The sequence below is a fragment of the Lichenostomus cassidix genome, chromosome 2 (genome assembly GCF_008360975.1).
Source record: "Lichenostomus cassidix isolate B80296 chromosome 2, HeHo_3.0, whole genome shotgun sequence".
Lineage (NCBI taxonomy): Eukaryota > Metazoa > Chordata > Aves > Passeriformes > Meliphagidae > Lichenostomus > Lichenostomus cassidix.
The window spans coordinates 142,654,511-142,682,213 of record NC_139482.1 but is presented as its reverse complement, the minus strand read 5'-3'; the positions used below and the strand labels follow the sequence as shown (position 1 = coordinate 142,682,213).

Genomic DNA, 27,703 nt, shown 5'->3' with positions numbered 1-27,703 from the left:
CAGTGATGTGGTGCTTGTACTCCTTGTCCTGGTGCAATAGATGGCAGCACTGCCAAGACTGTCAGAGCCTCAGTGCAGCTTCATCCAGCTCTGATACTGAAACGTGTGGCAGTCTGATAGATGGGAATTCAGCCACTCGGAAAGAAAACCGTCTCCAATCAGACTAGGCTGGAAGAGGAGTGCTGTTTCACATGTGAAATACCAACTGAAAAATGGCACATCAGCTATAGGCAAGTTAGGAATTAAAAAGATACTACTTTTTTTTTTTAGCATTTAGACAAAACTTGCAGATTTGGGTTTTTCTTGGCTTTTTTTTTTTTTTTTGGTTGGTGGGTTGTTTTTTTTTCTTTATATAGAGGTGAAAAGCTGGCAGGAGGCAGACTTACCATACACATTATTGTTGGGTTTGGTTTTCTTGGAGTTGAGGGCTTGAGGGTTCTTAAATTATAGGCTGACATCCTTGAAATATGAAACTTTCTTAGTAATGTGGTAGTACAGCACAGTTTTAAAAGCCATGCCATCTTTCACAGAGTAAGCAGCTTTTCTCTAAATGAATAAAAACATGTAAATCTGCCACAGCTCTTATTAAACGTGGTTTTTTGTGTCTTTATGTACCTGATAAAAACACTCCCAGTTTACTTTGAACAAAGGCAGACTTCGAGGTCAGCCGCTGTTTCCATGATAATGTCACAACACTGAGTGCAGTGTTTGGATGGTTCTGAGCTGTTGGGCTCTGGGATCCATTGGACACACTGATCCAGCTTCCCTGCCTCCGAAATATCCACGGTAAGGCAGCGGCCTCTGTTGGGGAATCTCAACGCTGCAGGAGGCTCTGCAGATCTCCTGCGCTGAAGGAGAAAGCAGAGTGTAAATGGCATTCCAGTGGAAATGTCCCTGAACTGAAAAAGGTGGGTTTGCCCCATGGTTGCAATGTAATGGAATTAAAAAGAGCATGTTGCAGAATTAAGGTAAAGCCTGTTTGGCTTGGGTCATTTTGAAAGAGGAAAGGATAAATAATTTTTTTTGGTTATTTTTTTTTTAGCCCCCGATTCACTCTTGGAAAAATTGTGCTGTTACTTGCTGAAGGGTAAATCAGAGCAGATTTTTAGAGCATAGTCTCTGCCCTATTCAATACAAGTTCTGTTTTAAAAACAAGCATAATTCTTCCAGACAAATTGGGTGTATTCCAGACTTGTGTGAGCATGCTTAGTTATTTTATTGTAGCCCCTGTCAAATACGTTATTCAGTGTCAGCTGTGCCACTAAAATGTTCCCAAGTTAACAAGGCTCTAAGGCTGCTTCTAAAGAAACTGTGGATTCTTCAGTGCCTTTCCCTTGATTTCCTCTAAGAGGAAAAATGGACTGAATAAACACTGCCCTGACCGTACTTTACAATTCTGGTTTTGAGGAATGTGAGTCTATTCACTAGTCTGTTTTCCCTGGCAGACCTCCATCCTCCTGATATGACAAGTTTTGAATTCAGTTTTGTTCTAAAGGAGACTTTATTGATGATGTGTGATCTCAAAAAAAAAACCAACCAAAAAACTCCACCAAAAAACAAGAACACTTCAGTTTCAACTAAAACAGGTTATTGTATCAAAGTCAGCTTAGCCAAATGAACTGACATCAGAGGCAGCTCCAAACAGCTTTTCAGTAGCCTGAATACTTGCTTTCCTGTACAAAAACATTTCCAGTCTGGCTGTATAATTTGTTTTCCACTATTCAGATAAGATGCTTATGATTGAAGCCACAATACTTCAGTGATATAGATTGTTTTGGGGATTTTGGGGTTGGGATTTTTTTTTTGCCTGTGTGTTTTTTCTTCTTGTGGTTGTTTTGCAGTCCCTGGTTTGTGGCCACTGGGTGTCAGCAGTGCAGAGCTGTGTGCAGGTCTGGGCATGGCTTTGGACTGAGAACTGTGTCCCAAAAGTGTCTGTAAAAACTGCTGGGATCTTAGTGCTTGCTTGAACAACTTGTTCATCAGTGAATGAAACTGCATGTTTTGTGCAGAACTGGGGGTGGCTCTGGCACTTCATTCGTGTGTTTAATTCAGCACATTCACACAGGTGACACAATCTGAACTATTACCTTTAATATTAGTGATGTTGCTAGAGCTATGATGAATACTGAAAATGAAACCGGGTTACCAAAAATACATCTTATTTCAAGCTAATGGCACCAAGCTTCTCCTTCCTAAATCTAAAGGTGATAATGAGTGATAGGTACTACTTTTTTAAATATTGACCCTAATTATTTATTTTCTGGTATGTATTATATTACTTTGGAATTTTGTATCGGGGCAGATCTTTACTACTTTGAACACCACTAAGAACTTAAAATGTGTCAGAAAGCATCTCTGCTGCTCTAGCACTATTCAGAAGAGAAGTAAATGTGCATTAGTTTAGGAAAAACGTGTTTGTATCCAGGGAGAATGTTATAACTCTCAGAAAAGAGTGATTCCTGCAGTGTATTTTACCAGCCTGTCTCCATCTCTGCAGCAGTGTCTATCTTTTAAGGCTGAGGGCAGAAATGTTCTCACTGGTTGTGAAGCTTTGCGGCTTTATTGGCAGAGAAAGCAGCCCAGGATCCCATAGGCTGCCAGGCTGTGATGCCATGTGTTGCTAAGGGCTGCCTTGCATTCAGCTGATGTGGGCAGCCACCTATTCACTGCCTCGTTGCTTTTTTCTTTTTTTTTTCCCCTCTCCCTGTTCATGGCTAGATATTGTTCAATAAGCCTTGAAACAATTGCTAAGCTGATAGGATTATCCTTCTGGAAAAACAGTACAGGGAGACAGTGAGTGTTTTGTTTATGTAGTGACACTGTGAGTGTTATAACACTGTAGTATTCCACTATAATGCTGGACTTTTAATGGTATAATTTTTTTTACTTACAGTTTTTCTAAAGTATCATTGAAATGGAGGTTTATGCCACACTTATATGACCAAATGAAAATTTAAAACTGAAATTCCAGGAACATGATGTTTGTTCTTTCATTAGATGTGGTTTTCAGATAACTACATATATGAGATTTTCAGGGAATACAGTTTTCATACTATGGATTTTATTACTGGGTATAGTCTACACATTTCCAAAAGGTGAGCTGATGTTTTCTTGGAGCAAATTTTCTTCCGGGATCACAAACAATTTTTTAAATCTATTTATTTAACAGCTTTTTTATTTTTTAACTAGTATGAAAGCATACTGTTCTTGCAATAGAACAAAACCCAATAGAAAGTATCACTTATGAACACCTTTGTAGTATTTTACCTGTAATGAGAATAAGTTCTCCAGCTGCTCACCAATTGCAAGCAACATCCTTGTTAATGCACAGTTTTTCTTTCAGGTGTGAGAGGGGAAATTTCTTTGGTGTTCAGATGAATTTACTTGCATTGCGTATTTCTATTACATTTCCCCTGGGCTCAGCCTGGGGAGGCAGGGGGCACTGAAATGTGTCAGGGATGTTTTCCACAGGAAGGGCATGCGTGCAAGACTTGTTTTGAAAATATGCCTTTGCTTTCCGCTTGTCTGATCATGACTCTACATGCAGCATCATACAACCCCATAAGGCTGTAATGGGCCAAATCATCCTAATCCAATGTGGCATTCCGTATGTCTTCCCCTGCAAGTAGGTCAAGTTTAAGCCATGTTCCTGGCTTGTGCTCCGATTTCCCATAACCTGCTCCACGTGGCTCGAGTATTGTGCTGGAGTACAGAGCATTCCAGCAGGGATTCTGAGCAGCCTCACAGGGACAGTCAGTTTTTGGACAGAAGCTAGTGGTTTTGTTCTGCTCTGATCTCGTGATGTTGGATTTGTGGCAGGAGAAAACTTCTGTGGTCTAAATGTGTGCTTTTACTGAGTCTGAGGCTGTTAGTTTACCTAATGAGTTGCCTCTGGACACTGCACTATAAAATTTTTAAATCAGTAATACCCATGAGCGAGAAATTAGTTTGCAGGTTTTGAAGTCTACTGTATTCTGAATGAGAACACCAAATAAAATTGGGCAGAGGTTGATGCTCTGAAGCTGTGAAAAAACAAATAGGTAATGACCTAAAGTGTACTTCAGGCTGGAGGTGTGTATATTTTGATGTTAGAGATTGCAATATGCAGAATTCTTCTTGATGAAGATTACAGCTTCAGTGTGCATTTTGCTCCAATTGTGCTGGAAGAGTTGTGGGTTAAAAGGTGTATTAGCACTCACAGAAGTCACCTCCAGTCAGTGCTCTGAATTACCTGTTTGGCTCCAAGACAAAGCCCAGCTGCAGGACATTAAAATCAACTGTAGTGCTTGCTGATGGCTTTGGCCTTCATACAGGCTTAAGTCTTGCTTGAGTTGGGGCTGGTTGATGTGGCAATGTGCTCAGGAAGGGTGCAGTTAGTGCTGGAAGTTGTCTCTGACTAGGCAATGGTAGCTCAGTGTTATGGCTACCTAACTGGAACCACATCTGACTTTCTAAACCAGTAATTTTACTTGCTTCAGCTGAAGTTATGGACTTGCAAGGAAATTGGAAGAGTGTTTGGTAAATACTGGTTGGGCATGCCATTATGTGGTTAATTACCAAGGTAAGTCTTCATAGAACTATCGAAATCTTTATGCTGGTGATGCTTTTGCAGGGCATCACACAGCAGAAGAGGTCACTGAAGGTAAATGCAGCGGTTGGGTTTATAGACTGCTTCTCATGCTATGTGGAAATTGTCATCATCTTTAGTATTAGAGCCAGTATTAGTCCTTCTTTCATGTATTCTTGGCCCAGAAAAATGGCAAATGATGGGTCATCTTGAACAAAACAAGAATCTCTAGTAATTTTTTTTCTTATCTGTCAGGGGCCTGATGCATCTCTGAGCTAGGTTGCTATACTCTAGATTGGTCCAGGTATTCTGCTGACACAGCAGCTTCCCAGAAAGGTCAGATTTTGTTTTCTGCTCTGTAGGGTTCCATCTGCGTACAACAGGTCAGCTCTGCCTGCTGCTCAGCTATACCTTTTGAAGGAAAATAATGTACAGCAGTGTAGGACCATCTAACCTTACCTGTGGCAAGGTGACCTGTGGTTTCTTCCATGAGTCTGGGAAGTTCCACAGGTGGCACCTTGGTCTTGTTTCTAAAAGGCCATTTCAGAGCTCAAGAAGGGAGTGCTTAATTTTGCCAGAAGAGTTTATTCAGACCTGTTGTCTCATGCATTCATTACCTTGAATGCTGAGAGAAAGCATCCTCCCAAAAAATGCTAGAGAAATTATATCTTCTCACTATTTGTCTAAATTGAGTTTTCAAGCTCTGTGTAGCTTAAAGTCTTTTTTATTATAGCTTGGAGAAATTGATGTTTTTGCAGTTCTCAAAACACAGGAGGTCTTCCAGTTTTAAGGAATGCATGAGATCCTTGAGTAAATGTTAAAACACATCTTGATTCAAGTTTTAAAAATACTGAGTTTTTCCAGTTTCTGATAGATTTAAGAAACACAGAATTTATCCAGTTTCGGCTAGATTTCAATAATCTGAGTTTGTCCACTTTTGGCTAGATTTCCATGTACTCCAGAAAAATGGAATATACAGTGAATGCTTTGCTGCTAAGAAAGCAAATGTGATTGCACGTCTTGTGTGCAAAACTCTGATGTGACTAAAGTTTATCAAGATATTTTCGGTACAATGAATGCATGAGGGGAGAGGTTTGTTAGCAATTTCATTATGAAAAGTGTTCCAAGCAGTTTTGTGTTCATGTAAATTGAAATAAATTTCTATAGCCTATCCTGTCATCTTGCTACTGTCATAGTTGAATTAATCCATTTTCATCAATGTCTCTTCTTTGCTTAGGGAAGCTCTTCACTGAGTTACTACCTTTAGGTCGGTTGCATCTTCTGCTTGAATATCACATTAACTGTTCCATTGTAGCGCCAAAACTTTTATTGTGCTTCTCTGTTTGTTAAACTTAATTCCCAGGAAAGAAACCATATATTCTTCCTGGCAGACTTTCCTGAGGGATGAAGGTATTTGTATTGCAAAACCAAGTCTCCAACTCCCTACTCATATTAAGAGGTGGTAGGTGCTCAGTGAAACAATCTGTTCTGCAGTGCCTACATGCTCCTCTGTGAACTTACCTTCAAAATATTTCAACCCTATAAGCATGCCCCTACCCTGACCTTGACAAGTAATGTTATCCAATATTTAAACCACATGCATGAGCCTCTAAACTCTTAGGAGACTGGTTAATATAAAAACAAAGGCAAAACCTACATAGAGGCATTTTTTTTGACATCCGGAAAATATTTTGGTGGAGGAGGGGGATGGTGCAGTTGAAGCACAGCAGTAATTGCAGGTATAGGAGTTCTCTTTAGGCCATTAGCACTATTCACTGTCATGTGTTTGCTGCTTCAATATTGGAATTCAAATTTGTAATATGCTGTTGTGAGACTGAGGTTTGGTTTTTAAATCTGAATCTGTACACTGGATCACCATTGTGCCGCTTCTACTTTTGTTTTTTTTATTGGCCCTATTGAAAATATTTGTTTAAGAATGCCTCTCTCTGCTCCCCAACAAGGAGAACATTCATAATCTGGAAAACTCTGAAATACAAAGCAGCTTATTCAGTCCTGTGTTACAGAACATGCTTGAGAGATATGGAAAAGTAATTTCTCTGCTTTCTGCTGTTGCATGTTTACACGGCATCAGTGCACTTGCAGCATTAAAATCGTTTGCTGAGAATAGAATGTCCTGGAAAAGCTGCCTCTTTGAAGAAACATGTTTTACTGGATTAATTTTTAATAAGAGTTTCTCAGCTGGACACCCTAATTAAAAAACTCTTTGAATTAATGGGTGTTTCTCACAGGCTTAGAAGTCTGATCTGAATTTCCAGGAAATAAGTTCAAATTATTAGGAAGCAGGTCTTGCCTTTCCTTGAGTTTCAAGAAGGTTGAACATGTGAAAAAGCCAGTGTACACCTCCTGATGAAGTGCTGTGTGCAGAATTCACTGTGATCAGCTGAGTTACACTCAAAGTCACTATTCTAGAAATCTAGATTCTTAATAGTCATTTGGTCATTCTGTAGAAGCTGTTGGAGTAAAGACTTGTGTTATTTTCAGCAGTTTGGGATTAATTACTGCTTCCTTCTCAAGCTTTGTTTGATTGCTGATCCTGAAGTCTTGTGGATCCTGAAAAATTAATCATGTGCTGTTCTTAGTTTGATCAAGAAATCCGTCAACACACATTCTGAAAATTTGTTTTGCCAGGCAATTTGAGTTCGCATGGCTTCAGTTTCCTTGACTCCTAATAAAGTAATGATTCTTGGTGTCATGCCACCTCCCTCCAGGTAAACATGAGTCTTCAGTAAAAGTAAAAATCAGGGAAAAAAAAAGAGCATATACTTGTTGGTTGATATAGACTAAATTGAAAATTGATTTTTTTTTTTTTTTTTTTTTACATCTTGTACTTAAATCCAAATGTCAGATTGTTGATGGCTTTTTCTTAAACAATTTGAGATGAGATTTTTGGGTGGTTTCTTGCTTGTCTTGCAGCAGCACTCCAGTGAGCTCTTGGCATTTCAGAACAATGGTTATTAGGTATATTTTCAGGCTTTGTAAAACATGGGAAGGTTCATGAAAAGGCTGCCTTGTTACAAAATGCAGTTTTCATACTCTTACTGAAGGTATTGATTTCTGAAACTTGTGGTAACATTTGAAACTGTTTCAATAATTTATCTGATCTCAAGTAATCTAACAATTATTTAATTTTTCTTCCACTTTTCTTTTAGCTGGGATGTGACAGCAAACATAAGAAGAACTGTTACAACTTGATTTTTCTCCTGGTTTTGGAAAAGTCTAATTTATGTTTAACTTGTAACTCTGTGATTTAATAGGAAAACTGTTCATTGGCCTCAGATGACTACTACTAAGAGGCTTTCCAAAATCTGTTTTGGATTACAGAGAGGTAGTAAAAAAAGTGTTACGATGACACCAGTTGCATTTGAGGTTGCTTTTGTCCTAAACAATAATGGGTTTGTTTGGCACTGGGTGCTGCAGTTATGCAAAACAATTGCTCAGTCATCATAGGTCACATGTTCTTTATATGTATTAAACAAAGATGAAAAAGAGCCAGTAATTCAGATCTTTATTTTTGTCAATTTTATAACTTTTCCATTTTTTCAACAATCACTGCCCTCTAAGAAGACAGGGCGTGGAAATGCACTGTACAGTGCATGTGTTCTGCTTCCCACCAGAAGTTGCCGAATCCAGAGTGCAAAACACAATGGGAGCCCTGCTGCAGTGAGACCCAGGCGTGTACTTAAAACAGGAAATGGTTGTTGGAACTAAATTATTTTGCCATTTTTATTTTTAGGTTTGCTGGCATGGGTAATCTCATTAAGGTGCTAACCAGGGACATAGACCACAATGCAGCACATTTTTTCTTGGATTTTGAAAGTAAGTCTCTCAGCCCTTCACAGCTGGTGCATTTCAAATGGTAACAGTAGGGTTGCTTATACCTGCTGCAGTGAAGGCCAGGGGACTCAATTACACAGTTGGAATCTGAAAGAGTTGCATGTGTTTTTTTCTGTTCCTCTTTTTTTTTATTTATTTTATATTTGCCTCCCTCCAGTAGTAGCCAAGCCACCATCATGCTGCTGTGTAAATTTTCTTTCCATGTGCTTAGTCATTTTGGGTCTCTGTGGTCAGTGATGTCCATCCATCTGCCTGCAAATCAAGTAATCATGAAATGAAAAATTCTGTCAGTATGCCATAGTAATCTGTGCTGAGCAGTTGTTCACTGTAATCCTCTTGTACAGAGTGAGTGCTGAATCATTGCTGATCCTGCTTTGGTCATTCATCGTGCAGTTAATGTATGTTTTTTTACATCCAAAAGTCCAAAGTGAAACTGTCTGAGTTTCACCCAATGTTTTAGGCACCCTGTGTAAAAGATCTGTGGCATACCTCTGTTAACATTTTCTGCACACTTAAATGATGTGTCTTGATGTGGTTTTCTGTGATGACCTTCTGACACAATTACAAGGGCTGATGAAATTAAAGCTCTTTCCTTCTGTTGTCCCATCAGGTTAAAATCTAGCATGGCTAATGCTTTCAAATCTGGTACTTGGCCCTCAAGGCAGTACTCCTGCTCAGGACGCTGGTGCTAGGGTGTACTGGGACAGAATAGTCACTGGCAAAGCCTTTGGTTGGATTCTGTCCCCTTCCCAAAGGGGCAGCTGTGAGGATGTTGGTGACACGGTCACTTCTTACAGGAAAGCTGCACTGCTGGGGTCACCAGCTGTGCATCCTCGAGGTGGGGATCTCCTTCACCCAGCCTGAAGGACGGGTTTGTACCTGATGGAACTCTCTGGTCTTCTTTTCCCACTGCTTCAATCAACTATATTTGGGCTGTTCTTTCTTATAAAAAGAAAATTTTCTTTTCTCTCATTCTTGTCTTGGCAGGTACCTTAACATGGGGAACCTTCTAAAAGTTTTGACATGCACAGACCTTGAGCAGGGGCCAAATTTTTTCCTTGATTTTGAAAGTGAGAAGATGATTTTATATATCTATTACTCTTTGCCTGCAGTAGACTGCATTTGTCATGTACTAAATGTATGTTTTCATTTTGCCATTCTTCTAACTGCTTTGGATGCCTGAGCTATGAATAATTGTTTAGCAAACTTTGGTAGAAAGCAATAACCTGTTCTAAAATATCCACAGGTCCTAAAATTAAAATCTTTATTTCAGGAAGAGCTTTCAAATTACATTTGACTGTTGAAATCTGATTGGCTTCTTGTTTATTGAACCAAAATTCCACCTACTTATAATCAAAGTGTTAAAAATAGTTGTAATTATTTGAAAGCTTACTGAAATTGCAAGGGGATACATGCTTCTTTAAAGGAAGGACTGAAAGTGAAACCTGATTCATGTCACTTCCAGTGTGACTTAATAATGCTGCATACACAGATTGGCTCTCAACAGCTATTCATAGCTCCAGCATCATCACATGAAAGGTGTGTATGTGAACCTTACTGGATCTGGCACTGAAACTTAACTTCATGCCTTCTTAAAAGGGGGCTCAATGTGTGTAGAGATGAAATTGATTTTGAAAAGAAGAGACATGTAGCTTCTCTGATCAATGCCAAGTGTTCTAAAAGGTTCACATATGTCAGTATTTCTGCTTTTAGTTTTTGTTGCATGATACAGTATAGCCTAAGAATGGCAGGTAAGTGTTGCTGGCTTCTGCTATGCATGTTTAATTACTTTCTTTTGGCATGTGCTGTTTCTTGACCCAGCTGTACATCAGCAAGCAAAAAATAAGAAAATTAATGTTCAAGTACACTTTGACCATGTAATAGAATCCAATGGAATAGCATAATAAAAAAATTATGAAGTATTATGATATGGATAATTTGAAGTGCATTATATCTTGTTTTCTTCCCCTGAATTGTTTTTTGGTTGTTTGATGAAACAGTAGCAGTTGTTTATATTAGTTATAATGGGAAAGCAAATGCTTGAAGAAAAATGGTTTTGCTTCAATGACATTTAAATTTACAGCTTCTCTAAACCCTTACCCTGTAGTGTTTTTATCACTTGTCACTTCTGAATATATTGTTATTGGAAGATGATAGCCATACAAATTATTAATAAAGGGAAGATTATCAAGGGCTATGTTCAAAAATCAGAAAGCAAAATTTGTCTAAGACCAAATCTCACATGTCGTCAGAATAGGTAAAATTTAGTGAGGTGGGAGAACTCATGTGCGAGACCATTAGAGTTGTGAAACTCCAGCTTAATCTACAAATACTGAAAATATAATTGGAGCAAATGAAATTTAAGTTAGCTGGATAGAAGAGCCATAGTTCTAAAATAAATTGCAATAAAAATTGCTGGTTTTCTTTTTCTTTTTAAATACAGATTTTTTTAGCTATCAGTTTTGTTTTAAAATGCATGTTTTGAGCATGAACAGGATTTGGCATGAGAGTAAGCAGGTTGCTGACATGAAATGCTTACATATGCAGTCAAATTAAGTGACTTATATTATGGCTGAATTGTTAGACTGTTCTTTGTTCATTTTGGACCCTGTTCTGCATTTGTTTCTGCTGCTATACTGTGTATCCATGCTTCTTTCTCCTCTGTTTCAGATAGCTTGCCTTGACAGGATCTTGGCTTTGACACAGCCAAGATCTTTCTTCAAGACTTGGCACTTAATCTTGTGATACTTAATGTTGTGGTTTTGTGTGGAAGGACAAGTAAGCTCTGTATTAAAAACAAATTTGCCAGTTCTGTGTTGTGCCTGGCCCAATAATAGGCAGTTTGAAGTCTTTTGTTGCTAAATCCATGTATGTCTGTGGAGTGAACAGGCTCCAACATTTCTGTAGTACCATAAAGAGCTAAAAAGTAATGTTCATAAAGCTTTATAGTGCTAGAAACTTCAAATTTAGAAAGGTTTCAGACTGGCTTCTAGCCACTATTTTTCCTCCAGATATTTATCTTGGTGCTAGATTCCAGTGATGGTGTGACTATCAGAATCCATTCAAAAAATCACATGATGAGCTGTTGGCTTTTGCTTTTCTCAACACTGGTTAAGCTTAAGCTTTCTTTGGTCATTCACCTTACCTATTTGAAACAAATAGTTGTCTTGAGTATTCTTCTAAAGTCTGTGCAGTGCCATTAGAACATGAGCAAAGTGCACAGGTCAATATTGTTTGCATAAAACAGCCACTTAAAATGTGAGAAACTTACAGCTCCGCTTTTACATTGGTGTCATTACTGTCACAGTTGCAAATCCTTTCCAAATTTACTTATTTGAATAGTAGCTAAAATACAGTGTACTTGGAGATGGTGATCTCAAGCTAGCGCTGACAGTATCCTGCATTATCTCCAGAGCACTTGGCCAGGTTTCAGAGGAGCCACAGAGACAGCATTCTCCGTAGTAATGCCAACAGAGATGAATAAATTATTTCATCTCCAGCAGTCTGGCATTTTTTTTCCCCCCTTGTTTGTGAGTTTTGTCCCAGACAGTTTCAGTGGACTTGATGTGTTCTTCCATGGGAAAAATTTCAGTTTAAATAGTTTGCTGTGCAGTGTAAACTTTTAACCCCAAATTTCTCTCCCTACTAGTTCTGTAGGCTAGCCAAATATTATTTTAATAGTGACTAAATGTGTGTGTTCCCCGCATGCAATATGTTGTCTCACTTTTGTAGTATTTAGTTCACATAACAGTGTTTGTATATTGTTTCAAGTCTCCTCTTCTGTCTCTAATACATTACTGTGTGAGCATTCTGAACTCTAAATGTATATTGCATCTAGTGTTATAATATTCTGATTAAAATTAAAGACGAACTCTCCATTTACTTGCAACACTTCAGTCTTCCTTTTCCTTAATATTGGATTAAAAATAGTGAAGTTGCCCTGAATAACCAGGGGTCAGCTCCTGTTTCAATATCAAACCTCAGAACACCTCGGTGTGCTGTGCTTACTGGGTTTGGTCTTTCTATCAAAAGCATTGCTGATAAAGGCACAGCCTTGTTGTAACATACTGGAACTTAAATGGGCAGGGGAAAAGGGAAATCCATGAAATTGTATATCTCTTTCATCTTTCTGTTTGGATGCCTGACATTGCTGGCTGCTTTTTCTTAGTTGTCCAGAGTAACTCCAGAAGTGCAACTCTTTTTCCTGCATTGTGCTCTCCACATTGAGGAAAAGGAGTTCCACAGTAAGTGACTCTCAAGTGAAAATCCTGTAGCTTGAGTCCTCAGGTACATCCTGAGGAATGCTATTCTCATAATATGGGAATGCTGCCTCTATCTATCCAAGATAACAGTGCTTCCCTGTGATGAGCTTTCAGAATACAATGCCCTGACCAGCACTGGGAAGCAAATAAACAAATTGCTCTGGGTCAGCCAGCATTAGGCCCTGAAGATTTTTTTTATATCATGCCTTTAAACCCTATCCTTATAACATCTTAAATGTTTTGTGAAGAGATTATAAAATAATTTAATTTGTTTTTTAAATTTGAATTCTCTTTTAGAGATGGCAGAGGAAATGAGCTGGGACAAATAAGGCTTACAGATTTCTTTTATTGGAGAGGACTAGGTCAACCAAAAATTAAATACATACAAAAAAAAAAAAACCTCTTTTGGTTTTGAAACAGATGTATATTTAGAAGTTTGTAATAATCAAAACAAACAAGCAAAAAAACCCTGCCACCCCAACAAATTAAGTATCAACCATTAGTTTAAGTTTCCTGGAACATTTTAGTGAAATGAAATAGAGCAGTTGGCTGATTACATCCTACACTCTGAGAGGTGATGATGGTGTTGATTTGCCTAGCCAGCTGTCCAGCAAAGACCACTAAATTTGGATCTGGAAGATGATTTTCATTTCTAAACATGGAGGGTCATAGTACTACAGCTGTTCTGCTTGTTGTTGGGTTTAGAAATGAGGAGCAGGAGTCTTGTGGGCCCTTCTGCTCTGCCCCTCCCAGTGCTGAAAAATGAACTCTTCTTACTGCACAGAGTAAAGAAAAAAATGGCATGAAAAATTAAATAGGCAGGAGATGTTCTCAGTGTGAGACGATCCAAGTGACAAGTCTTGATTGCATTATTTAACAACACAATCTGGAATGCTACAGAGCTTCATGTTTTAGTCTGTATTTCACTATAGCATTTCATGTTTGTGCATGAACTGCTGCCAGTCAACTGGTGCTTCCCTGTCTGCTCTTTTCCCTCATTTTTTGTCTTCATTTCTTACAGCAGTCTTCAGCAGCTTTCAAAATTATGTGACCTTTGTGATGATCTGAAAAGCACTGGCCACTTTTACTCGATGCCTAATCAATGTGGTGCTCTTTTATTTATTTATTTTTAAAGGAGTGACCAGGTTCTTTTTAACCTGTGCTAATTCTTGATGTTTCTCAAAATATCAGTTAAACTGTTGCAAGGTCTATATGTAGGCTTATTTGCTAATAATGCCCACTCTTTATGCATTAAACCATAAAAATAAGAAGTATTATGCAAAAATTACAGCAAAATCCAGACAGGAAATGCATGTGAAATTTATTTTCTCCTAATACAAACTTTGTTTTGTCTTGTGTTTTTCTAGTGTGTAGCACTAGGATACTGTGGGAGTTTTATTTCAAATATAAAGATGTACCTAACTTCCGTGGGAAGTTGTACTTATGGATCTTGGAAAAAGCACTTCTAAAGAGACATTTTCCAGACTCTTCAAACTGCACGAAGTCATGAGGATATATTGTCCTTAGATAGCTTTTGTTTGGCCCTATAAAAAAGAATCTATTGTTAATACCCTGATTTTTGGCATTGGAAATAGTGGACTAAAAATCTATTAAATTTTTATTCCATAACATATTTTCCCATGTTAACAGAGAAGCAGGGCTTTTTTACAAGAGCTTCAGTAACTAATGATTATTTTTAAAATACGAGTCTAAAAGGAGCTAACCTTATAGATTCCATCAGAATTTTAAAAGAAAAAATTAATTTGTTTCAGGTAAACCATGTTTGAGATACTTGTACTCAGTGATTGTTTTTAAAGGTTAAAGCCTTTTGTTGATTCTTCTCAAAACATACTTCTTACAGAATCACATTTCTTTAAAAATGTACATGTAGCTTTTTGAAGTTATGACTCAATATACTTTTAGGAAGTCCTCAGCTAATTAGAAGAAAAATGGGAGACAGCTGATAGCTTTAAAGAGAGGGGACAAAAAGATCACAGCAGATCTTTTTGTTCTCTGCTCTGATTGTACAATGAGTGCAATAAAGAATATGTTTTGAGAATTAAATATATTGAAAAGTAAAAGATATGGCTTCTTTCCCAGCCAGTTAAAGATGAGGCAGACAAGATAGAAAATAATCTGATGCAGTGTTTCTAGATAACAATAGACATGGACACCTCCTTTGCTACCTGCAGTGAGTGTGTCTTTTGAGTGTTTAAATAAGTTTCTTCCAGTGAGCCTCAACTGCACCCAAGGTGAGCTTATATGATAGCCATAACTCATCAGGATTTCTTCTCCTAACTCAGTTTTAAATAAGTCAAGAAGATAGAATCCAGGTGAAGTTTTGGGATGGTAAATGAAGAGACTACTAAAATGAATGCAGTTAGTCTCTTGGAGTTCCTTATCCATTGTAGTAGCTCTTCAGAGAATGAAAATTCTTGATGAGTTGCTGCATGAAGAATTTGTCCCATAGGTGATGGTGTGCCTATTGAATTCCATGTTGTTGTTAAAAATAAATATATATTTAATATGTTCTGCTGTTTAGATGCCCAACCTACAGAATCTGAAAAGGAAATTTATAATCAGGTGAATGTAGTGTTAAAGGATGCAGAAGGAATACTGGAAGACTTGCAGTCATATAGAGGAGCTGGCCATGAAATACGAGAGGTGAGCTAGAGCGTTACAATTGTGCACAACCTGTGGTTGTTCATTGTCTGATCCTAACCAAATACTGCTGGGGTTTAACTTTGCTTGCAGGAGCTGTTTTGGCAGAGCATGTTTTCTATTAAAATCACTGTCTTGAATCTCTGCTCTGGAATGTTTCTTTTTAACAGCAAAACAGATGTTGCTTGTTTCAATCATATTAATCCACATATGTAATAGCAAGTGATGCCTCTCGGAGTTTTTAGGGAATTGTTACCATTGAGTTTTCTCTGTATTCCCACATAAGCTCTTCTTGAGTTATAATGGTGAATTTGGAAAGAGCATGGTGTGACTACAGTGCAATACTGAGTAGTGTTGACATCCTCTGTTGTATGGTAACTGGAGGAGCCTGGTGTGGTAATCCCAACACAAAAGGCATCTCATTTTCAATCCCTTTTAATTGGTTTCTTTTTAGTAAATAGATGTTTGGAACAGAAGCAAAGTTCCTGTACAGAATGTCACTCCATTTCTTTCTTAAGAAAGGCAGGAATAAATATTCTCCCAAGCCCTTTTCTTTCTTCCTCGCATGCAGCAATAGGGGCTGCTTTGCTCCTGAAGGAAGGAGTTACTGTGACACATCCTTAAGAAATACTATTAGCTAGGGAGAATCTCTGCTCACTTTGAGAGTTTTTCTCTCCATGGAATTCGTAAGGTAGGTTTAAGAAGGATAACTATGTCACACAAAACCCTTAGGAGAGGAGATAGCTTACTTGTTCTTCAAGGAAGGAGCATGTTCAGGGACAGGCTGTAGCATCAGGCAGGAATGTGTGTCTGCAAATCCCATGGAGAAAGGACAGATACTTCTCTGAGAGCAGGTAGACATGGCAGGAAGGAAACTTTCTAGAGCCAGAGAGGAGTGTGCTACAAGTCACAGCCCAGGGTTGACTGAAACACTTATTGGAATCAAGGACTTGACAGTGAAAATGCTGCAGGAGAGTTTTAAGCATTTTTATTTCTGTTTTCTTAGTATAGTTTCAGTGGCTAAGTAGTCAAGTTTCTATTTTAAAAACCTGGAGAGGTGGAATTTAAGGTATGACATGTGTAAGAACTCTGTACATATATCCCTCTGTACATACATCCCTCAAAGCTGTGGTATACACTATGCCCTGGTGGTGCCTTATGTTGTTGATTATGCTTAAATGTTCCTACTGTAATACTTAGCCTGAATTTCACATTAGTTTTTTCTTTGCAAATTTGGGAATTAATGATAATTACCAACATGAGAATGAGGCTTTGATCAATACATTTTTTTGCTTGGAAGAACCACAGTAAAGTTGTTATTTTTAATTCACTAGATCTGGTTATTTAAATTTTCATATCTGAGTAACTTGATTTTTAACCATTTCTTTATACTCTCTCCAAGTTGTTTGCCTGTTCAGGATACTTGCTTTCAACACAATTATTTAGACCTTTTTGGAACAGACATGGGTTAGTACATGCTTGTCTCTCAACTGAAAACTTCTTAGTAGGTAGAGTTTTTAATTATTAGCTCTTCAAACAGTTGTCCTGCATAGGTGTTTTGGGTTTTTGTGTTTTGTTGTTTGTTTGGGCTTATTCTGTCAACAGTGCATCAGTTATTTCTAATCTAAGCATACTTTTCTCCTCTTTGTCTAATTTAAGGCAATACAGCATCCAAATGATGAGAAGCTGCAAGAGAAGGCATGGGGTGCAGTTGTTCCACTAGTAGGCAAACTAAAGAAATTCTATGAATTTTCTCAAAGACTAGGTAAGTGGAAAGGTGTTAACCTGGGGTTTTTTTTCTTCATTTGTGTATTTGGCATATTCAGATGTGATCACATCTAGATCAACTCCCTGGTGAGAAAAAAGCTTGTGTTGTATAGATTCCTTTCATACACTGGATTGGATGACAGTAAACTTGCTTTGGTGTACACCTGAGAGGAGAGAGAGAATGGAAGCATACTTGTTAGTCTTTTTCCACTCCCTGAGTAATTCTGGAACCAGTTGATTGACTGGAAATTAGTGGACTAAATAATCAGTAATTAATTTTGTTAGTGTTTCTGGTACCAAAAGTACTTAAAAGAGACTGTGTTACTCCTCCCTAAACACCAGAAATAATTTGATCTGTGGAAATGCCTGATCTTGATTAATACAGGTGCAATCCTTGAGATGGTGCTTCATGCCTCCTATGAAACCAGCCTCACTGATGTGGTGGCTAAGCTGATAGAACCTAGTAGACTTGTTTTTTCACCAGCTTTCTGTTGTTATATCACTTGTAATCAAAGTTATTAACATAGTGTGTAAAAATGTGTTCAAAACATGGGTAGTTTTTTGCATGCAAGTTTTGCTTTTTTAAACAGGTATTTTTCTCAAGAAGATGAACAGGAAGTTGGATTACAAGTTTATTTTAAATAAGACATGACTTCTGCTTACAGTTATGTGCCTCTTGAATTCTGTGTTCTCTTGAAGGCTGCAGTCTGCTAACACAGGTCATTGAAATGTGTTTTACACAAATGTTGCAGACAAAGCTTGAGTAAAACTTTTCAAGAAGGTTTTTTTGTGACTGTCAGTGCTAATGAGACGTGGTCTGTACAGCTATTTGTAAGTAAATATGACAGCAGTGACACTCAGATAAGCAATTCATCAAGCCCCTTTGTTATCTATCACCGTGTATTTTGGCAGATGTATGTTTTAAGTCTAGCATGCAGAATATGAGCCAATATTTGGTACAAGAAGCAGCTGTGTATTGCAAAGTCCTCTCATGTCATTGCAGAGGCAGGACTGCGAGGCCTGCTGGGAGCCCTGACGAGCACTCCATATTCCCCAACACAACACCTGGAGCGAGAGCAGGCTCTTGCTAAGCAGTTTGCAGAAATTCTTCACTTTACACTCCGATTTGATGAGCTCAAGGTAAGAGCTTGTAATCAGAAAGGATAGAAAAAGAAGCCAAGTCTGTTTAGTGAAGCAGTCTGGGTTGTGTTCTGTTCTGGAATAGAATGTGCAGTGGATACTCAAATATCCAATGCTTGGCTTGCTCTTGTGACCTGGAGTTAGATTGAGCTGGAAAGCAGGTGAAATATCATATTGGCTTTAGGCACTTGTTATATTTCAGTTCATATAAATCATGTTTCTTCACCCAAATTTGGCATATCTGTTGGGATAATGCTGCTGCTTTTAGTTTGTGCACACTCACAGTCCAGCTATTTCCTTGCTAATGTGCAAAGAACTAAGCTGAAATGATAATTAATTTGCTGGTCCAGTCCTTGAGTCAAATTATCAAAGCAATTTTTTTCAACCTACTAATTTCCAGCTTCTATTTAGGAGATTGCTCCATTTCTCATTCCTGTTAGAGCTTGTTCTGAATCTCAGAAACCATAAAGCTTTATGTTGTGCTAACCAGTTCCCAGCATGTCACAGGCCTTTTTGCTTCAGGAAGTTTCTCTTCTCTTGTTTGGAGAATATTCTTTTAATGGGAGTATTGTATTTTATGAAAACTTGTTCTTATTTTTCTTGAATTTGTAATCACTCTCTTGCTTTCATATCTACATAGATGACAAATCCTGCTATACAGAATGACTTCAGCTACTATAGAAGAACTCTGAGCCGTATGAGGATTAACAATGTCCCAGTAGGTAACCCTTGGATGAGATGAAATGTAGTCTTCTGCTACCACCTCTCTTCTCTATGTACAGAACAACTAAACCCTTTCTTCTGTTTTTTAGGCAGAGGGAGAAAATGAAGTAAATAATGAGTTGGCAAACAGAATGTCTTTATTTTATGCTGAAGCGACGCCAATGTTGAAAACCTTAAGTGATGCTACAACAAAGTTTGTGTCAGAGGTAAGAGTATGAATTTGTGGCTTGGATAATGTGCTTCTGAGCACTGCAGGGCCAGATGTAATGTGGAACACAGCTTCCACCAGGCCTAAGCTGTCATCTAGAAATAAAACTTGGGGTTTGGAGCCTCAAGAAACATAACGTGTCTTTCCCAGATGCTGTAGAGTTAGGGACTCCAGCCAGGCACTTTGTGTGTACATCAGTTAATGGAAGTTAATGGATTTTATTACATCAGCAGCGATAGCTTTCCTCAAAGAGGGAGGTGGGACAGGTGAGTATTTTGCCTGCATTGTGGTGGTGGTTAAGAGCAGAAGTTTCAGAAAATTGAAAGGGAAACAACCTTGATTCTCTGTGTTTGAAATAGGGAGTGGAAATGTAGCTTCTGTTTCTCCTTCCCAAGACTCTTTTACACTGTGTAAAATCAAGTATACTACTTTATTGCAAAGGGAGGAGGGACCTGAACTGGAAAAGTATTCCAATATTTTGACACATCCCTATTTATCCTTCACTACCAAAATAAGTATTGGTGGTAAAATCCATCATGACAAGTATTGTGCTTGCCTTCTGGTAAGTGATGTTTTTTGGCTTTGATGCAAAGAATGCACACTATTTCTTAGTAAAAAATTACATGATTAATGCAAAATTACGTTTATCTTTTAATGTTTTTTTTCTTTTCCTGAGTTCTGCTTTATCCTTTAAATGCCTTAAGAAAATTGTCCTCTTATTTTGCATTTCTTTGATGTTTATCTGCAACAATTTTAAGTTTTACTATTATAGCAAAAGAATATATTTGGCTATAAAAATTTTTGTCTTTGAAGGAGCGGATGATTCCTTCAAAACTTCCCAAAAGTCAGTGATGTCAAGGGTGTAGTTCTTTGACTGCAAACAAGCAGGCAAAACCTATGTGGTAGCCTTTGCTCTGTAAATTGCTAATCTATATGGTGGTTTTTAAAAAGCTGTGCAAGACTACCTGACTTACCATAGTTATGCTGATGTTTTTAATTGCTCCACGTTGCCATGCCAGCAGATAACTGAGTTGATTTAGGTTTTGTATTACGATATTTCACAGTAATTGAATTGTCATCTTCTTTTGCAGAATAAAAATTTACCAATAGAGAATACAACAGATTGCTTAAGCACCATGGCCAGTGTGTGCAGGGTCATGCTGGAAACCCCGTGAGTACAAACAGTGCTTGGGTTGGGTATGAGTCATCTCTCTATTTCAGACCTGATTTGTAATGCCTAATGTGAAAGAAACATAATTGGGGTAATTAGGAACTATGGTGTTTCCTTTTTACCAGCCTAGCTGTTTACCTTGACATGAAACCATCTTGTCTCATTTTGCCAGCCATGCAAATCATGCGGTCTACTTTTCTGAATATATTAATATTTAAAAATAGAATGGCTATGGAAGCTAGACAACCTCTTGGCACTCTTTATAAGTGGTTTTCTCATGTATAATTCAGAGAAATAGACTATTTGAGCATGATTGCCTAGGGCCTTCTGAAAGAGGGGCTGTGGGCAATGCAGTGGATGGTATGTCCTTGCGGGCTGGCCCTGCTGCTGGCTCTGACAAAATGACAGTGCTCCTCTCAGGGGAATTAAGAGACAATTTCTTGGCATGAAGGCAGTCAGTTGTCTGCTGTACATTTGAGAGGCACTGGGAGTATGACCAAAGTCAGACTAAACTTTGATTATTTTTTTTAATCTGTTTCTTCTGTGATCTAAATAGTTTGCCATTGGTAAAATTACTTAAGCATAAGCTATGTCTTTTTAAATAAGTTTCTGTCCAAATAGCACAGGACGTTTGTTTTGGAGTACATTAAAAGCTCCACACATTTATATTCTTGCCTTTCTTAGGAATGAACTGTTTCATTTAAGAAGGTAGTTAAATGTTGTTCATTAGCCTGCCTTTATTTTTTTTTGCCTAAGTCAGAAGCTTGGGTGTATATTAGCGGGTGGCAAGGAAATGTGTAGGAAGCATTGGAAACAAAGTTAGTGTGTATTGTTTTAAATGTTGTAGCAGCAGGATCCTACTTTAGGTTTGAGAATTTTTATTAATCTTCAGGTAACTTTCTAAGGAGTCATCTGACTTTTGGCAGGTTATTGAAAGGAATAAAGAAAACTCTCAAAAGTTTGGGGTTGCTGGATTTGGTTGGGTTGGTTGGTTTGTTTGTTTTTTCTCTGAAGATTTATAGTAGAATTTTTCTCTTAAATCTTACTTTGGGTGTTACTATGTACTGTTATGTTATGTTTCATAGATAATAACCTGTGTTTTTAACTTGCAGTGAATATAGAAGCAGGTTTACAAATGAGGAAACAGTATCATTCTGTCTGAGGGTAATGGTGGGTGTCATCATACTCTATGACCATGTGCATCCGGTGGGCGCTTTTGCCAAAACTTCAAAAATTGACGTAAGTGTATTGTTGCTGAATAATCTGAGTATTTAAATTGTGTGTAGGCTCCTTTTCTGTTTTCCAGGTTCTAGTAGCAGATGTATATATTGGGTTGGTGCTACACGGGTAGCTGTGAGCAAAAATATATATTTAAGTAGTGAGAAATACAAACCAGACCTTCAGACACATAAGTGGTCACTGTTAGGTCATGAAAAATCTGTTTTTATGGAGTTCAGGTAGTGTCTAGAAATACTTGTAAGCAGTGGTTGTGTTGAAGGATCCTGATTACAAGGACTGAAAGTATCAACAGCACCTGGCTTGTTCCTCACTGATAATCAGCTCAGTTCACTGTCCACCACTCTCTCCAAGTTTTTACCTTTCTGCTGTTGTTTGATAGTAAGCCTGTGAAATATATGCTGTTACAGTGTGTGGTTTCCTGGTTATTTCAAAGGGAGTATTATCCCATTGTATTAACTGCAGTTGGTCATTATTTCACTAGCTGAATGTGATAATGGGTTTTTGACAAACGTGTTTTTGCCCACTGTTTCATTTTTTTTTTAAGGTTGATAAAGCAGAGCTTCACATGAAAGTTGCATTGTCTAGAGGTATCATAGAGTGGTTTGGGTTGGAAGGGACCTTAAAGATCATCCAGACCCTGCCATGGACAGGGACACCTTCCACTAGACCTGGTTGCTCAAGGCCCTGTCCAACCTGGCCTTGAACACTTCCAGGGATGGGGCAGCCACAATTTCCAGTTTAAAGTCACTCTTCCTCATCTTACATGCCCTTGTAAAATACCTTCTTCCAGCTCTCTTGTAGCTCCCTTTAGGTACTGGAAGGTGCTCTGAGGTCTCCCCAGAGCCTTCTCTTCTCTGTGCTGAACAGCCCCAATTCCCTCAGCCTTTGCTCACAGCATAGGTGCTCCAGCCCTCTGATCGTCTTCATCACACTCCTCTGGACTCACTCTGGCAGGTCCATGCCATTCTTCTGCTGGGGACACCAGAGCTGGGTCCAGGTGTGGTCTTACAAAGGCAGAGGTAGAGAATCACCTTGCTTGTTCTGCTGACCACTTTTCTTTTGCAGCAGCCCAGGACATGTTTGGATTTCTGGGCTGCCAGAGCATATTGCCAGGTGTCTTCTACCAACACCCCCAAGTCCTTCTCCTCAGGGCTACTCCCAGTCCATTTTCTGTCCAGCCTGGATTTGTGCTTGGGATTCCTGACCCAGGTGCAGGACCTTACACTTGGATTTGTTGAGCTTCATGAGGTTCACAGGTCCCTCTGGATGCCATCCCTCCCCTCCAGAGTGTCAGCCACACCACACAGCTTGATGTCATCAGCAAAGTTGCTGAGGGTGACTTGATGCAGCTTTTTAAGTAGCTAAGCCAGTCTGTCATAAGAAAATGTAATACTCAAAGCTTAATTCCTTTCTAATACCCAGAAAATGTCTTTACACTGCTGCTATTTTTAAATACTTTTTTTTTCTCTTTGACAAACTGAGTATGAAGCATTCCTGTAAACTCAGAAGGTATTAGCATGGAAAAAACTGTAATTTTTTTAACTCCTAGATGAAAGGATGCATCAAAGTTCTTAAAGACCAGCCTCCTAACAGTGTAGAAGGCCTTCTAAATGCTCTCAGGTACTCCTTTTTGTTTCTTGGGATTTTTTTAATGGTTTGATGGGAATTTTCCTGAATTATCCAGGACATTTTATTTACAGCAAAGTATTCAGTGACTGTTACAGGGAAAGGTGAATGTGATTATTGCAGGCTTTTCTTCCAATGTGTCTTGAGACCAGGATGTATGAAGAAGCCTCTGTGTTTTAACAGGGTGTGACCTTGAAGTTGTTAATTCTAAGGTAACTTTTTCCATACATTGCCTGCATGCAGGTTAATGAGTCAGTATGGCATGGTAAGTAACTAGAAATTGTTCCTTTTCAGCAAGTACTTCAGGCACAAGCCTCTGGTTCTGCTGTAGAATAGATGAGACAAGAATTAGCCACTTTAATTGGAGAAGTAAAGAAAAATTAATAATTCAGTATATTAATCTAAAACCTGCTAGTTTGGGTCTTAAAGCTGTATCTGTAGTCAGTAAGGTAGTTTTTATGTGGGTGTCCAGCATGGGAGGAGTGGCAAAAATGTGATAGGCAGATAAGTCTTGTTCTTGTCCTTACTTGGAAAAGTATCATTACTTGGTAACAGATAACTGCAACTGGGTGTTGTTACTCATGCACTTGCTTGGAATGTGGAAGCTTTAGTTTGTTGTGCCTGAAAATGTGCAGTTGTGATTTGTTTTTTCCTTATTTGTAGTGAAGCTGCTTTAATTTCATTTGCCCTCTTTCTTTTTTGTTACGATGTGATAAGGAGTAAAAGAATGTGGTATTGTGCATGTGTTCTTTTGTAAAGTTGTTTCACATTATTAGTTAAAATAAAAAAATAGCCATGCTTAATTTCAAACTTCATGGGATTATTTCCATGCTAAAATAATTTCTGGACTTCATCTACCTGGTCAGTCTTTGAGATGGTGATCAGTAAAAACACAGACCTCCAAAGGGAAAATGCTGCATTATCATTTATTTTCTGACAGGTTACTGTGATTGCAGCTGTAATGAACACCAGTCTTTTCTGGTACCCCATTTTTTCCCATCATTATTGACACTATTAAAGTATGTGGAAGGTATAGTTCAGGTTCTCACTGCAGTGAGCAGTGACATTAACTTTTGTTCAATTACACAACCACAATTAACTTTGTGCTTAGCAGTGTAAATGTAGTCCATGCTCTCAAGCTCTCCTTTCCTTGCCCCAACCCTTTCCATGCATGGATGCTGAACCAGTCCTGGTTTTATGCATTTGATTACTCATCTGAGTGGGATATTTAAGTCCTTTCTAAACCACATTTGGAATGGATAGGAGGAGATGTGGAGGTGAGCTGCTGTGTGCTTGTGTGATGAAAACAGGTTCAAGATGTTGTCGTGACAAATTAAATCCAACTCTAACTCTTTGATTCTGGGGGAGTGAGAAGTTCTTGTGTTTTCCCAAGAGATAGATAATGTGTTTCAAAAAAGAAGGGAAGGTGGTATGGATTTTGGAGGGAGATCAGCTGTTTGTGTTTTCAAATTCATCTGAATATTGTAATCATGTTCAGCTTTTTCACTTGGGCAGAATACTAAGTGCAGTAACTTTTCAGTATTTCAGAACACCTTAGGCTGCTTGTTTGTTGAAAGTATAAATTACCAAAAAGTGCTGAAATGTACAGTGTTATTAACTTCCAAACTAAAAAGTAATTATATATTTATCAAGTGAACAAGTAAAATAGTACTGCAGTTGTGGATAACAATGAAAGTGCTAATTTAACATGTTCAATTTAAATTACAAAATAACTTTTATTTGCTTTTAGATTAGTTAGGAAGGAAGATCAGGGAAATTAATCATACAAAGATGCCTGCATTGAGAACATACAGTATTCACTTTTAAAAATAGAGATAACTAAGTTTTTTATAGTGATTTAAAAATGTGCTATTGTCCTAGAGAATTTTGAAAGGGGAACGGGCTGGAATAAGCATGTGCGTATGCTCTGTAGTTTCAGCACAGTCACTTAACTAAGCAGGAAATTAAGCTGAAAAGTGACTAAATTCCTTGTCATTGAGGGTTCTTAGGAAGGTTTGGTCACTAGAAGTTTTGAAGAAGAGTTTCTCAAGCTGTTTTATTTGAAGGTATTTCCTGTGGGCAGAGCCCTCAGAGTTAGTCTGATGGATAATTACCTGTCACAAGTGGTACTGTGAGTTTGTAGGAAAAGCCAATGTCCAGCTGAGGCTTATTCTGAGCTCCCCTTGGTGCAAGTTTGCTGGGTTATAATTCTGATTGATAATAGCATTTTCTGATCAGAATGTCTCCTTTGTGCTCTTAGTAACCATCGAGTGAGTGGATGGTGATCCATGGCTGAGGGTTTCGCTGTGGTATGGTCAGGTTGAACCATAAACAAAGAAATTACACATTTTTTAAGCTAAAGTGCAATAGCATCTATGCTCATCTTGATTTTATTTCTGTGTTTAGGTACACAACAAAGCATTTGAATGATGAGACTACCTCCAAGCAAATTAAATCCATGTTGCAATAACAATTACCTGGAATTCGCACCTGCTGTAGACAGTATTCTGCAATGACTGAGATGCACAGATTTTTTTTTTTAGTGATTGCAACTACTATCTCGTTCATTCTTGCTTTTTATTTTCTCTCTTCCTGTTTACCCTTTTTTTTAATCACTTTCTTGTACCTAAGTAAGCTCAGACTTCTTTTCTGTGCCAAATCAATGAAAATTATCAATTCTGGAAAGTATTTCTACTTTTCAGAATAGCCATCCTAAGTGGCAGCTAATTATGCGTTGCATTTGGATTTCTCTGTATTGGGGAAAGATTTGTGACTTGAACTAAATATTTTTAAACTTGTGGTTTTTTCTTTTTTTGAAAAACTAATATTTAATATTGCTTCTTCTGCATGGCAAGACTGCCTATTTCTGCTATTTAAAAATCCCTTGATGACTTCATTTTCTATTGCAGCTTATTTTCATGTGCAACCATGAGGAAACTAAAAGCAGATTTGTTTAAATTAACTGTGTTTGTACAAAATGGTACCCAACACAAAAGTTTTTTTAAATGAGTAAAAACTGTTTTGTTTAAAAGTTACGTTTGCATTTTGACTCATTTTTGTAAGGATGTATGTTGTATGTTTAACCTTTAATAACTAACGTTAAACTGTGGTGTGTGCGTAGCAAAATTACGTATGCATGTTCATGTCAAATGATTGGCTGTGGATAAGATAATAAAATCAGCTTTCATTTTTCTAAGTGTGGTTTGATTTACCAGTATTTTGAGTGAGATGTCTTCGTGCTCTTTGGATTTTTACAAAAAATAAATTTATAAATTTTATATAGTGAAAACTCTGCTGTTTCATTACCAGTAACCAGTAGCCTAATCCACTGATTTAAGCCTAGTGTATTTTAGCATTCTTGCTCTCCATTCTCTGCAGCTTCCCTGTCCTCAGAATTATTACTCAGGTAGGATTTGTGGTGAGGAACTTGTTGCAATCCATATAGGTCCCAGTGGACATTGCTGAAGAACCTGGGCTACCCATGCTGACTCCTCAGCACTGCCATAAGAAATGACATTGCAGATTAGGCTCTTTCCATGCCATTGCTGGGAGATGAACTTCTCTTGCTCTGTACTGCTGTGTGCTCCTGTGGATCTAGGTATTTGAACTGTGTAAAATCTGAATAATCACAGCATGCTAAATAATGTAAATAATGTTTCTTCGTTGGGTAACAGTTTATAGCAACAAGTCTTACCTAGGTTGGTGAAGGAATTAAAGCTCTTTTGGGAGGGAAATGATTGAAGGGGAAAATGTAGAGCCCTTCTGAAGGACCTCAGCAGGCTGGAAAGCTGGGCAGAGAGGAACTGTCTGAAATTCAGCAAAGGCAAACGCAGTGTCCTGCCCCTGAAGGGAACAACCCCTGGCACCAGGACAGGCTGGGGACTCACCTGGTGGAAAGCAGCACTGGGGAGAAGGACCTGGGGGTCCTGGTGGACAAAAGCTCTCCATGAGCCAGCAGTGCCCTGGGAGCCAAGGAGGCCAAAGGTGTCCTGGGGTGCATTAGGAGGAGCATTGCCAGCAGGTCAGGGAGGTGATCCTGTCCCTCTGCTCAGCCCTGAGAGGTCTCACCTGGAGTGCTCTGTCTGGTTCTGGGCTCCTCAGCACAAGGCAGATGTGGAGCTCCTGGAGTGGTCCAGTGGAGCAGAACAAAGATGATGAAGGGACTGGAGCATCTCTCTTATGAGGAATGACTGATGAGGCTGGGCCTGTTCAGCCTTGAAAAGAGACAACTGAGAGGGGACCTCAGCAATGCCTATCAGTATCTAAAAGGAGGTGTCAGAGGATGGCCCAGGCTCTGCTCGGTGGTGCCCAGCAATGGGATAAGGGGCAGTGGGCAGAAACTGATGCACGGGAAGTTCCACCTGAATATGAGGAAGGATTTCTTTACTGTGTGGGTGACTGAGCACTGGAACAGATTGCCCAGAGAGGGTGTGGAGTCTCTCCCTCACTGGAGTTATTCAAGAATTGTCACATGATCCTATGCC

The 27,703-nt window shown here is 38.5% G+C and overlaps 1 protein-coding gene across 7 annotated transcripts in view; it reads left to right on the top strand.

Moving 5' to 3' along the window:
- CYRIB (CYFIP related Rac1 interactor B) overlaps nucleotides 1-26,415 on the top strand; it is a 96,463-nt gene extending 70,048 nt beyond the window's left edge. For 4 of the 7 annotated variants that reach the window (XM_085053578.1, XM_085053575.1, XM_085053577.1 and 1 more), the window contains 10 exons: nucleotides 9,410-9,492; nucleotides 15,227-15,348; nucleotides 17,005-17,110; nucleotides 18,116-18,252; nucleotides 18,893-18,970; nucleotides 19,065-19,181; nucleotides 20,275-20,354; nucleotides 21,467-21,593; nucleotides 23,143-23,213; nucleotides 25,626-26,415. In XM_085053578.1, coding sequence (XP_084909704.1) covers nucleotides 9,420-9,492; nucleotides 15,227-15,348; nucleotides 17,005-17,110; nucleotides 18,116-18,252; nucleotides 18,893-18,970; nucleotides 19,065-19,181; nucleotides 20,275-20,354; nucleotides 21,467-21,593; nucleotides 23,143-23,213; nucleotides 25,626-25,689 — 975 coding nt within the window. In that variant the 5' untranslated portion in view covers nucleotides 9,410-9,419 and the 3' untranslated portion in view covers nucleotides 25,690-26,415. Of the gene's footprint in view, nucleotides 1-8,321; nucleotides 8,405-9,409; nucleotides 9,493-15,226; nucleotides 15,349-17,004; nucleotides 17,111-18,115; nucleotides 18,253-18,892; nucleotides 18,971-19,064; nucleotides 19,182-20,274; nucleotides 20,355-21,466; nucleotides 21,594-23,142; nucleotides 23,214-25,625 lie in introns of all 7 variants that reach the window. The other 3 variants (XM_085053580.1, XM_085053579.1, XM_085053576.1) reach the window with 2 other exon arrangements.
- Nucleotides 26,416-27,703: the final 1,288 nt, after the last annotated feature.